The sequence below is a fragment of the Rhineura floridana genome, chromosome 1 (genome assembly GCF_030035675.1).
Source record: "Rhineura floridana isolate rRhiFlo1 chromosome 1, rRhiFlo1.hap2, whole genome shotgun sequence".
Classification (NCBI taxonomy): domain Eukaryota; kingdom Metazoa; phylum Chordata; class Lepidosauria; order Squamata; family Rhineuridae; genus Rhineura; species Rhineura floridana.
The window spans coordinates 3,680,486-3,693,548 of NC_084480.1; the positions used below are offsets into that span (position 1 = coordinate 3,680,486).

The 13,063-nt window shown below is 53.1% G+C and overlaps 1 protein-coding gene across 1 annotated transcript in view; it reads right to left on the reverse strand.

The window, feature by feature from the left end:
- Positions 1 to 1,381: 1,381 nt before the first annotated feature.
- ARID3C (AT-rich interaction domain 3C) overlaps positions 1,382 to 13,063 on the reverse strand; it is a 126,327-nt gene continuing 114,645 nt past the window's right edge. The window contains exons 4-8 of the mRNA XM_061596059.1: positions 9,500 to 9,683; positions 8,054 to 8,298; positions 5,002 to 5,271; positions 3,956 to 4,048; positions 1,382 to 1,743 (exon numbers count right to left, since the gene is read on the reverse strand). Of these exons, the coding sequence (XP_061452043.1) occupies positions 1,607 to 1,743; positions 3,956 to 4,048; positions 5,002 to 5,271; positions 8,054 to 8,298; positions 9,500 to 9,683 (929 nt within the window). The 3' untranslated portion in view covers positions 1,382 to 1,606. The remainder of the gene's footprint in view (positions 1,744 to 3,955; positions 4,049 to 5,001; positions 5,272 to 8,053; positions 8,299 to 9,499; positions 9,684 to 13,063) is intronic.

A 13,063-nucleotide genomic window follows, 5' to 3' on the forward strand; every position in this document is an offset into this window, starting at 1 on the left:
CATGGGAGGGGGAAGAGGCATCTGAGCTGAGAGCGAGGGGAGGAGACGAAGGAAGAGGGGACAGAAGTAATTCAGCATCCTTTGCCAACCTAGCTATGCTGGCTGGGGACGATGGGACCTGTAGCCCAAAACATCTGGAGGGCACCAGGTTGGCGAAGGCTGCCGTACATCTGTGCGGAACCGCAGCTCCAACTTCCGTCATCAAGTGCAGTCCACCTCCTACTCCTCGCCTCTGCCCACACCCCTTCTCCCCTCCAGGCTCCACCCCATGCCCCTCCTGCCCTAGAAGCCCCACTGCCATCTCCTTCCCACAGCCCCCATTCCACCCTCACAGACCCATCCACCCACCTCTGCCTCACACCTTCCTGGAGGACCTCGCCCGCTGCCCCCACACCTCCCACAGCCCTTCTGTGGATGTGGCAGGGGAGCTGCGGGGAGTAAAGTGAGCAGCCGGGCCTGGGACTGTGTGAGCGGATGCGCAAAGAGAGAAGGGTGGGCGCACATGGGTGAGAGAAAGGGCTGAGCCAGGGGTGGGCAGCCTCCGGCTTGGGAGCCACATGTCCCCTTCCAGGCCTCTGTGTGTGGCCCTTGGGGTGGTCCCCCAGACAAGCACCTCTCCACTGTCCCTGCTCCATGTCCTTCTCGAGTGCTTCTGCCTGGCTGGACAGAGGAAGCTGCCTCACACCGTGGGTCCATCTAGCTCAGTACTGTCAACACTGACTGGCAGCAGCTCTCCAGAGCCTCTCCTGGTCCTACCTGGAGACGCTGTTGGGAAATGAAGCTGGGACCTTCTGCATGCAAGGCAGGTGCTCTGCCCCTGCGCTGCGGACCCTTCCCCAAAGGGGGATGTGCCCTTGGCCTGTAATGACTGCCACTTGCTTGCCTGGAAGGAGACGCACATGGGCGCGGGCAAGCAGAAACCTCTTTCGAGTTTTGCACAGCTGGAATGTAGCCGGCTGCACCAAGTGAGGGTTACATCTGTGGCCCCGCCCACTTCTGCCTCTGGCCCCGCCCACCACTGGTATCTAGGCCCCAGAAGGTTGCCCATGATATAATGAGGTAAAAGGGGTTCCCCAGCCCTGGACTTTGCAACGGGGAAGAGGTTGGGGTGTGTTAAGAGCACGCCGTATGGCAGGGATGGGATGCAGCTCTGCATGGAACCGGGAGGGGGGAGGAGAAGGAAGCACTCCCACCGACCCACTCCACACCCCCGCCCGCCACTGTATCTCCTCAGGGGCCCAAGAGGAGTCCAGAGTCCAACCTCGAGGAGGAGGAGGAGAAGCAGCCAGAGCGGTGGCTTGTCCCACCCCAAGGTGTCCCCACCTCCTCTTACACCCCCTCCCCGCAAGTTCTCTCCAGAGTTTTCTTCTCCCGCCTCCGTTCAAGTGTCCGTCTCCATCCTGTCTCCTGCCCTGCCCAGAAATCCCCCCCAGGGCACATGGCAGGAATGGATGGGGCCGCAGAGCCTAGCCATGCTAAACCAACCCCGGATGCCCTTCACCGGGCTTTTCTGGCACAGGGGCAACAGTTGCATATCTCGGCTGTCCAAGGACTCTGGCACCAGGTCCAGGAGATGGAGGTAGGAGGCTCTTGGGATGTTCTCCCCTCATGGCGAGGTGCCAGCCGGAGTGTGACCGCGTGACGCTGTAGACAGCAGCTGGCTCTGTGATGTCACCGGGCTGACATGGCTGTGGGTACCCCCAGCGCTGCCTGTGACGCTGGACCTCCGGGCAAACAGCACACCTGCCGGGGCAAGAGAGAAGTGTTGGAAGTGGGGCAAGAGCAACTCCTGTTTGGGTTCTTTTGTGTGTATTCCAGAAGGAAGACAGAGTGAGGGTCCTCCAGCTGGCTAGGCTTGCCTACCTTTACCTGTGCTCTTCTCTACCTAACTTCCTTCCATTGTAAACTGATATTCTCAGAGAAACTGACCTGCCCCTCCTTCCTTTGTCTTGTTCTTCGACCGTCCAAGGAGAGAGGAGACATCTTTGTCTTTGGTCTCTCTCCTGAGCCATGAGGGCAATACCCAAGTCTGGGCATTGAGGCTCCAACTTAGTTAGTTAGAACTAGGTATGCCTTTCCTACCTGCTATGTATTTCTATAAATAGTGTTTCTTATTTTACTAAGTCTTAAGTCTGTCATCGAAATGCAGGGTAAGAGCCTGCCACTTAGGTAAATACACACACTGGCGCACATGCAGCTCAGACGCTGAGGATCTCTGTGTATATACACATATTTCCATAGCACTATGTCGGTTGTGATCCGGCTCCTTCTGCGCCACACGCACGGTCTCCGAAACTCCGTGGGGCAATTCAGGCTGCTCACCCCTTCCCAAGCTGGCTCCTTCCTCACAGGCGGGCCCTCACCCCACCCAGGGGCAGCACACAAGCGTCTTTCTCTGCAGCCACCCCCAGGTTTTCCTCCTCCAGTTCCAACTGCCTTTTGCAAGACTTGGCCGGCAGCGTTGAGATGTCGCTTTTGACATTCCCCTCTCCCATTATGCTGTGAATGCAAACCCCATATCTGCAGTTCTGTACTTTATGGGTTCCACCGGAAGAGCGGGGCGTTCTGTGGTTCCAGTCTCTCTACGCTGCGCACCCCACTCCCCATAAGTGGTCTGCTTGCAAAACAGACCATTTTTCTATTTTCTTGTGCCCTGCGAGGGGGAACAGCACCCGTTGGACAAACAGATGGGAGAAGTTATCTAGAAGGATCTTCCACCGGCAGAGAAACCAGTAGGCACATTGGGACACCCTGGCAAGGGGGCTGCGGTGGGAGGCGGTAAGCCCCTCCCCCAAACAAGAAGATTGGGTTTCAGGGTAGAGATGGGCACCAGCGAATGTCTTAGAGCCAAAACCTTCATCTTTACATGCCCTGAGAAAAACCTAAAAATTCCACAAGGGGGAAAGCTTGACGTTGCAACCTAAATTAATTATTCAAATCTTGCCTCTGGCCCCACCTACCACTAGCATGTGGCCCTCGGAAGTTCGCCCAGAAGGGAATGTGGCCCTCAGGCTGAATCCACTCCCGCTGTAGTCATTGGCTGGGGTAAGAAGCAGGTGCACCAACTTCATGAAAATCCACATTTGGGGTGACCTGAATGAATCTGAGCAATCTGCACTCAGTTCAAGACTGAAGTCATACATTCTTTTCCCAAGAATACTGATTTGAGTATGAGGAGGCAAAGACCAGGGACAGGAAGAGAGAAAATTGGGACCTAACAGCTCTGGAATCCCCCCCCCCCAGCTTGTGGCACACGCTGCCGCCTGGATAGTACAGGTGTGTCCAGCATCAGAGGAGGGCAGGCTGTGGTGTGGGAGTTGACCCGGAAGGGGTTCCATGTGAGCTTTCCAGGCTTTACACCTCTGTGGAGATCACTGGGAGAGGGAGAATGGATAGTGCAGGGCTCTGCGTTTCCATTACTCTCCTCATTCCCAACTTCGTCCCTGCAAGCAGTGGTGGCTGATGGCTCTATGCCAGTGGGGCAGTGGAATCCGCTCCAGGTCTTAGTCCGAACTTTCAAGGAGCTGTCCACTGCCTACGAGCCATCAGGGCTAGAGTCTTGCCTTTAATGCTTTCTTTACAAAACGAAGGAATCTCAGAAAGCAAGTTCCTGTCCAAGATACGGAATGACTTGCATGCACAGGAAAATCCTGGACGAGCATTAACACAGGGGGCATGGGATGGCACCCGGGCACTTGATTTAGAGGGAGCTACAGGGGCAGCACCCCTCCTCCCCAACATGCACGGAGAGGCACCCTTCCCCAGGTGCATGATTCTCCCAACCTGGGCAAAGGGTGGCCCCTCGGACACTATGGGACCCTCTACTTCATCGTGATGGATTTTATAGTAAAGACATCAGTTTGGAGGGAAGGGGCATCAGTCAGCTGGGCCACAGCTATAACTTATTGGATTTCCTGCCTGCAATTACCCAGCCCGAGCGGCCGCTTCTATTTACCTGTGTAGACAACTCCATTTATTTCTATTGACATGTTGATGCTGCCAATGCCGTTGTTGCTGGGCAGGTTCAATGCAGCCTCCTGTCTGTCATCTGGAAGGGGAGAAGAAAATGCCGATAGAGGGCTTTGGAAAGGCCGCCGAGGGGGGAGGGAGGGAGAGAGCACACCGCAAATCAGCCAAGGACCTGTTCTCACAAACACGCTGCGCTCCTGCAGTGCCTGCAAAGGACAGGTTGTCTGAACTGTGCGTCACAAGTCAAGCATTTTACAGGGTGCTGCTCGGTTGAAATGGGAGGGGCACCCTTGCTGCCGCCACTCTTTTGCAGGCCCAATCCGGGTGGTTAGACGTGAGTTTCGGGATGCTGTTCCCTTTCCCCTCCAGGCAGGGGGTCGATGAATGCTTCCCTGCGTGTACGCAATATTTACCACCACAAACTCACAGCGGCGTTATACCAGTTTAACCGGTTGGGCTTAGGAACATGAGAAATTGCATTATGCCAGTCGACTGGTGAGACTATGTGACCTTGTAGCTTGGCACGTTCTACTCTGACTGGCAGCCACTTTCCAGGGCCTTAGGCGGAGGAGGATCGCTCTCATCTCCTGCTCCTTGATCCTTTTTTAAACCGGGTATGCCAGGGAGTGAACAAGGGATCTTGCGCACAAAAGCAGGTGTCCCACCTCTGAACTCCAGGCCTTTCCCCCAATGCAGCAGTAACCCACGTGGCTCCCTCCAGATGTTGTTGGACTACAACTCCCATCACGCCTGACCACTGGGCCGCTCTGGCTGTGCTGGTAGAGAGCCGGAGCCCAACAACATCCGGAGGGCCAAAACGTTCCCCATCCCTGCCCCAAAGAGTCTGGGTTTGGTGAGGCGCTGAGATCTGTCAGCTGGTCCTGCACGGAACTACGCTTCCCACAGCCCCCCCCCCGAGGACAGGGAATGACTATTGCACCAGTTTACCCCTGTGGGGAAGTGGAGTTGCCCTCAGCCCCTTGGCCATCCTGGGGGATGCTCCAAGGCAGCCACGTGGGAGATGGGACTCACCCCCGCGGTTGCTGATCTTGATATTGACCGGGAACTGGGAGGCCATGGCCAGGAGGTTCTGCTGGAGGGCCCGCTGGACCAGTTGCTGCTGCTCCTCTGCGACAAGCGCCACCTTCTTCTCAGGTGGCTCCCCTGTCTCCAGCTTCTCCCGCAAGTGCTCCAGGGCAGCGGCCTGAGAGGCTGCCGCTTGCGCTGCCACCAAGCGATGCCCGGCTAGGCTGACAGGGATGGCGATGCGGCTGGGCACCGCCGACGAAAGAATGCTCTCCTCTGCGAAAGAAAGGAAAAAACCCAATGAGGGGGAGATGTACTGATATGAAGGAGGATGGAATAGGCCAGGAGGTGGTGAGCTCACGGGGCTCTTAGTATGGCTCAGGCACCTTGTGTAGCACTTAACGCTTGTCCTCCTACTCAGAGTTGACCCACTGAAGTGAATGGACATGACTAACTTAGGCGCATTCATTTCAATGGGTCTGCTCTGAGAAGGACACAGTTATTGGCAACCCCTTCTTTTACATACACCAACACAAACTCTCACACTCCTCCCTAGGCCCAGCGCCAGCAGGCGGCCCAGTTGGGCACTGGCCGAGGGCCCCTGAGAATGAGAAGGGGCCCTGCTGCTGGGGCTGGGCAGGTGCAGCTCCCACCCCGCAATCTGTATTAGCATCAAGGTGCGGAGTGTGCACTCTGCAACCCAATGCTGGCGTGGATTGTGGAGGGGGGGCCACTCTCCCAGGCAGCAACTCCCGCCACCAGCTGGCCATGCCACTTCCCACTGTGCTGTGTTGCTGCATCACCGCGTGCATGTCTGCCATCACCCAGGATGGTGGCAGGGGCATCAACAGGCCACAGCCACCATCTTGGGTGATCGCACAACACACTCAGGCAGCCAGGCCTATTTAAGCCCCTGGCACCAGCAGCGGTGGTGGTGCCGCCACATCGCTGCTGCTGCCTTCGAGGGCCCTCTGCAGCCTGGTGTCAGCCCTACTCTCCCCTCACCCTAGACATGCGTCTGCACCTGGGTTGTTTCACTACAGTTCTTAACTTCTTAGTTTGCTCTTTCTTCAACCGGGCGAGCGTCTTCTCCCGCAGTTGGGAACCTGTGGCTCTTCCAGTGTTGTTGGATTCCAGCCCCAGCAGCCGGCACAGCCAGTCACCAGGGATGATGGCAGCTGGGTGTCCAACAAGACCTGGAAGGCTGTTCACGGGCCACACGGGCTGCCTCTGCCCACACCAGGGCCACTTCACACACCACAATTTGTGCAAGCGGAAAGCGCTTCTGTATAGAAAACAGGAGACCCAAACGTCGATTCTCGCATGTCATGATCGCACTTGCATAAGTAGCACATGTATTTGGTGAAGGTAGGCTGGGAGGCCACACATTTGCCTGTGGCTTCCCAGCACATAAATACTGGGTGTGTAGGACACGTGTGTGATTATTACATGTGACGGCTGATTCCTGCAGGTTTCATGTTTTTTCCTATCAGAAAGCAGCATGTACAATGAGGTCCTTAGGGGGCCCTGGGCCACAAAAGGCTTATGCCCCAATCAATGGGCTTGTCTTTAAAGTACTGCAAGACCCTTTCTTGTTCTCACCGCAACAGATTATAGGGTTACCCCTCTGGAGAGCCTTTGTGGGCTGATGGCCTATTTTGGGGTGGGGCGGTCTAGGCAATGGTATAATTCATCACCCTAAATGCATGTATGTTCCTACAGCAGGGTTGGTGGGCCTCCAGCTTGGGGGCCGCATGTGGCCCTCCAAACCTCTCTATGTGGCTCTCAGGACTCCCCCCAAGCTGCAGCCCCTTCCCAGACACACAAACCCTACTGGCCCTGCTTTTTTGTGATTTTGCTGGGCTGGAGGGCGTCCACAACCTCATTCAAGGGAAAGGCCGCAGCTTTGATGCAGAAGGTCCCCAGTTCAATCCCCAGCACCTCTAGGGAGGGCTGGGAAAGATTCCTTTACTGAAATCCTGGAGAGCTGCTGCCAGTCAGTGTAGACAATACTGAGCTAGACCACAGATATGACTTGATATAAGGTGTTCCCAGCTCTGAACGCGACTCTTGCGTTTCTGGATGGGGAGGAGAGTGCAAGTTGGTGCAGAAAGCAGCCTACAGTACAAAGGTAAAATCCACATCCGTTGCTCCGCCCGTTTTTTGCCTCTGGCCCCGCCCACCACTGGCACGTGGCCTTTGGTGGGTTGCCAGAAAGGAATGTGCCCTTTGGGCTGAAAAGGGTTCCCCACGCCTGCCTTAGAGCCGTGACTTGGTGTCACTGGGCGATTTGCATGAAATGTTGGCGCTCTCGATGCCTTGAGGAGAACAGACCCAATGGAGGGAAGGTGTGCAACTTAGAAAAGGTGCAGGAGGGACGCCGTGGAAACCTGCGCCCCCTTGGAGACTGGCAGGAAAGAGAGGCAAGGTGAGGTGCCCACCGGAAGGCGTCCAGCCATTAGAGCCTGAAAGGGCCTCTCAGAGCAGCCGGTGTTTCTCTGGTAAGATGCAAACATGTTCACAGGGCAAGCTGGAAGAGGCAGGTCCCTGCCCCAGAAAGCTTGCAATCTAAATGCTGACCATGGCAAGGCTTCGGAGAGGCAAGGAAAGTCCACAGGGAGCAGTTGTGGCCAGCACGACAAGGGATGGATCTGGACAAATCTTCTTCCCTGTTGGTTTAAAGCAGACTTCCCCAACCTTCTGCTGTCCAGATGTTTTGAGCTCCCATCAGCACCTTCTGTCTTTAGACCAGCCTTTGCCAACCAAGTGCCCTCCAGCTGTGCTGGCTGGGGCTGATGGGAGTTGTAGCCCCAAACAGGCGGAGGGCACCAGATTTGGGGCGGCTTGTTTAAACCGGGTTTGTGTGCACAGAATTTTACACATGTGATTAAAAAATTAAGCGCCACAGACTCATTTCAACATGTTCTGTGCATTCAGAGAGCAAAGAACAGCCACTGGGGCATGTGTGCTGCCCCCGGCCCCAACTCTCTCCAGCAGGGGGCAGCCTTGCCAAGGCACCTGCTTGCCCCACACCACCCCGTCAGGCCTGGAATCCCACCTTTCTTGATGGCGTGCACTTGGTTGATCTGGCCGCAGTTGTGTGTGGAGATGGTGAGAGAGGGCATGGGGATCTTGGGGGAAGCCAAGATGCCCGGGGTGCCTGCAGGGGAGTAGCTGAAGAGCGTCGTCCCAAAGGTCTGCCGCCGCCCCTCCCTCCGGTTGCTATCGATGGCTGCTTGCAGCTCGCCGGGGGAGCTGAGCCTACGCTTCTCGCATTCATAGGGGTAGAGGTATTTCATGTACCTGCCGTACAGAGGGAGGCAAAAAGAGAGACAGTGTGGTGTAGTGGTTAGCGCGGAAGACCAGGGTACAAATCCCCACTCAGCCCTGAAGCTCACTGGGTGTGACCTTGGGCCAGTCACTGTCTCTCAGCCTAACCTACCTCACAGGGTTGTTGTGAGAATAAAATGGAGAACCATGTTTGTACGCCACCTTCAGCTCCTTGGAGAAAGGTGGGATACGAATAATCATTACAATTATTATTACCACTACATTGTATTACTCGCCCTTTACCCTAAGGTCCCAGGGCAGGTCACAACAATTTAAAATATACTGAAAGCAATTTAAAACAAAGCACAAGCACAAAAATAGTGTGGGCCCTAAACAGATGCATTTCAAGAGTCAAAAGCCAAGGTGAAGAGAGGCGCCTGCAGCATACAACAAAAGCTGGGCCCTGAAGGTGCCAGGCGCACCTCTGTGGGGAGGGGATCCCACAACTGAGGGGCTGCCGTCTCCTGGACACACACCCCTCCCCCGGGCTACTGAGGGCCTCTGCTGACTGCAACACCTGAGAGGGTGTTGTAGGGAAAGAGGCAACGGGCACAAATGTCATAGAATCACGGAATAGTAGAGTTGGAAGGGGCCTATAAGGCCATCCAGTCCAACCCCCTGAATCCAAATCAGAGCATTCCCGACAGATAGCTGTCATACTAACACTACCACTAAAAATGACCTGGGCCGTTTTAAGAGGCTCCAGGAACCTTCCTGTCAGAAGAAGGTTATTCCCTTTTCCCCTTCTGGGGGCTCTGTGCCTTCAATAGCTGGACAGGAGACAGAAACCCAGTAGGTGCAGCTTCCCCATTACTGAATCTGGGAAGAGTTGCACTTGCTGCACCTCTGCCTGCTTCCCAAGGCGCACTGCAGCTCACAGTGGAACAATGGCAACACTCCTTCCACAGCTGCTAGAAATGGCTGTCCAGCCGAACAAGGGCCTTCCCCTTCCACTCTCTCCCAACACTGGCCTCGCTTGCCAACAGAGAGGTGCTTGGGGCATGCTCCAGCTCTGCCTTTGCCAACCTGGTGCCCTCCAGCCTGGTCTTGGACTACAGTTCCCAACAGTCCCAGCTGGCCTGATGGAAGCTGCAGTCCAACATACGTGGAGGGCACCAGGGTTGGGGAAGGCTGTCCCCGTTCCTCACCTCGCCCAGGGCCAAAGGACACTCACTGGGTGCGGAGGGTGAAGGCCGCGCTGGTGATGGAGGTGGGCAGGTTCAGGCCTTTGGTGATCTCCCGCCATATCTTCTTGTTGATGACGTCCACCAGGCCCCCTTTCTCCGTTACCAGCCGGTAGAGGGTGTACAGGTCCAGGACCTGCTTAGCCATGATGGGGATCCGGTTCACAGGAGTCCCTTAAAGGAGGAAGAGAGAAAAATGGAAGCCAAGAAACACAAGGCCGATGGCTCTGACAGGAGCTGAGGGCCAGTCTTCCCCAATTATAGCTTTCTTCCTTTTCTTTTCTAAAAGCAGCAGATTCCTAGCCTTCATCTCTGGAAATAGCCGCCTGGAAACGCACAAGCAAAATGTGAGCTGAGTACTCTGAAGGGGAAGGCAGGACTTCAGTGGCTCAGGTCTGGGCCTTCAGTGCCCCACACAGCCCCCTGCTCATCCCTACAACTGGTAACATCAGAATAAATTGTGCAGATTATCAAAAAACACATATTTTGGATAAAATGAGGACATATTTTGCCTTGTGCAAATATGCTTTGTTTTGGCATGATTAATACAGGCCGCAGAATATATTTTTTCTTATTAAATAATTTTGGTTACCATGGTGCCCAAGTATATTTAAAACCCCAAATAAAGGTCACATCATAAATTAAAAACTTAGAAAAAGGCAGTCTATTTGACAATATTTATTGATCTCAGGTTGTTCTGTGGCAAGCAAATATTTTTATTATGAAGGATTTATTCCCTCCAGTAGAGGGAGACAAAGCCAGAGAAAATGGCTATTAAAATTTCAAATGGAGGATTTAGAAAAACACAGATGATTAACCTTTTTGGATAAGCTGCCTAGTAAAGATGTCAGTTGGTCAGGAACAAGGGCCCTTCCAAATGAAAACGGAAGGTAAACGCAAATCAGTGAGGCTGAAACAGCGGAGTCACGTTCACACATTGTCCATCACTTAAGTCCAGAGTGAAGTGATGGACGTTTATGTGTGAATGTGATGTCACTTTTGTGTTTTGCTAAGTCCATCTTGGACCAAATGCTGCCCCCTCCTGAGCATGTAACTTCCATGTTCTGCAACCACACTGGCGCATTACAGCAGTTGCTGGCAATTACAAGTGGGGAGAATGCTGTGGTGCTCAAGACCTGCTTGCAGGCATCCCAGAGGCATCTGGTTGGTCATTGTGAGAACCCCTGGCTGGACTAGATGGGCCTCCTTTGGCCTCACCCAGCTGCAGGGCTCTCCTTATGTTCTTATGTTCCAGGCCTAAGCCACTCCAAAATCAAGCCATGTTCCCTCCCCTCCCCTATGCTGCCTTGCCCACTGCCACTCAGCTTCCATGTTCTGCACAGCACCAGCACATTAAAATACAAAGTTGTTTTCTAGAAAAAGGCTTGTGTGCACATGTTGGGCCACTTAATTTACCCAGCCAAGCTGCATTCTATGAACATAAGAAGAGATCTGCTGGATCAGGCCCAAGGGGGCCCATTTAGCCCAGCATCCTGTTCTCACAGTGGCCAACCAGATGCCCCAATTGGAAGCCCACAAGCAGGACCTGAGCGCAAGAGCGCTCTCCCCGCTTGTGACTGACAGCAACTGGGATTCAGAGAAGCATATTGCCTCCAGATATGGAGGCAGAAGATAACCAATTGTGGCTAGTAGCCACGACTTCTGCTTCATTCTCTGCATCTGAATTTACCCAGATGGATGCATAAATCCGTTCTCCCGTTCCTCTCCTCGGAACATCTCCTGCACGGGGTTTAAGAACCTGCTTCTGCCAAGACCGGCTACTGGTCTATCTAGCTCAATAGTGTCTATTCTGACTGGCAGTGGCTTCCAAGGTCTCTGGCAGAGAAGGATTATTTCTCGCCACTTACAGCCTGATTTTTTTAATGCGAGGTGCCAAGGACTGAACCCAGGGCCTTTCACATACCAGGCACATGCGCTATCACTGAGCAACAGGCCTTCCCGCAACATGACTTGTACAAGAGTGTTCACACTTCATTGTGAGTATCTAGAAACAAGTGACCTAGATTAGATGGTTTGTCAGGTGCACTACAATGCTACTTTGAGAAGGTATAGTTTAAAGCAGGTGTGGGAGACCTTTGGCCCTCCAGATGTTGCTGGACTACAACTTCCAGCCTCCCTAGCCATTAGCCATGCTTGCTAGGGTTGATGGGAGTTGTAGTTAAGCAACATCCAGAGGGCCAAAGGTTCCCCACTCCTGGTTTAGTGGCAGAATTTGAATGCAGATGAAGCAAGGAGGTGGCACGTGCCCAAAGGAACGCACTAGTGTCGACTGTGCTCACTTTCCTCTGCAAAGGGCATTCGCTCTCCCTTGCATGCAGGCTCTCCTCCTCCTGAGCCGTTTTGCTAATTACTCACCTGCCCTCTGCAGTCTGAAATACACAGTACATTATCAGCTTATAAAATTGTCGGCTTGTCAGAAAGCTTGTTAATCTCGTTCGGGCTCCCTCTGGAAATGTTTTACGATAATCACTTCCATTCTTGACAGAATGATTTCTATTAAGGGGTGGCGGCAAGACAGGGCCAGGCTCTCAGCGGAAGAGGGGAGACTTACTGGGAAAGGGGTTTTTGCATGGAAAGGTTTTGCCCAAGGAAAGGCTGCAATCCACTGACCCAAAATCCAATGGATTTTGAGCTGACTGCTGGACTGCAGCCCTTAGCGAAAAGCAGAAGTTATAGGGACCCTCCTGAGGATATTTGTCTGTGGGTTTTTTTGTCGTTTTCAGGTGTGTTCTCCAACATTTTGGTCATGTCCACACCACACATTTAAAGTACTCTTGTACCACTTTAACAGTCATGGCTTCCCCCAAAGGAACTGTTAGGGTGCTGGGAGTTGTTAGACCCCAAACAGAGCTACATAATAATATTATTCATTATTTATTTATTTATTATTATTTATTTACCATATATTTATATTTATTTACTGGAGGCATTCAAGAGGCAGCTTTGAATGCTTTGATTTGGATTCCTGCATTGAGCAGGGGGTTGGACTTGATGGCCTTATAGGACCCTTCCAACTCTACTATTCTATGATTCTATTATAAATAAATAAATAATGGTGCATTAGCACTCTTGGACTATAGTGCCAAAAAAAAAAAAAAAAGCAGAACCACCATCATAAAACTGAACACTTGTACAAAAAGTTACAGGATTTCAGCGGGAAGCTATGGGCCATGCACCGACTGGAAAGGAAGCCACGTGTCTGCCCTGAAATTTTGCAGGTGTAGTTTCGAAATCGCGATTGTGTATAACCGCCCTGATACCATCATGAGCACAGAACATCATCAATGCACAACACAAAGGCTGTTTGGAGGAGCCGACAAAAAGCCCGGCCCCCTGACTCACCACCAAGATTTTGTTTAAAAGGCAGATTTTTCTATTCAGTCTTGACTCCTGGGAATAATTAATTTACCAAGATGGTGTGGGAGAAAGGGCAGGATATCAATCAATCAATCAATCAATCAAATAAATAAATAAAGGTCTGTGGCTTTGCAGGGTGAGGATTGCAGAACAGAGATCCTGCAGTGGGAGCTGAA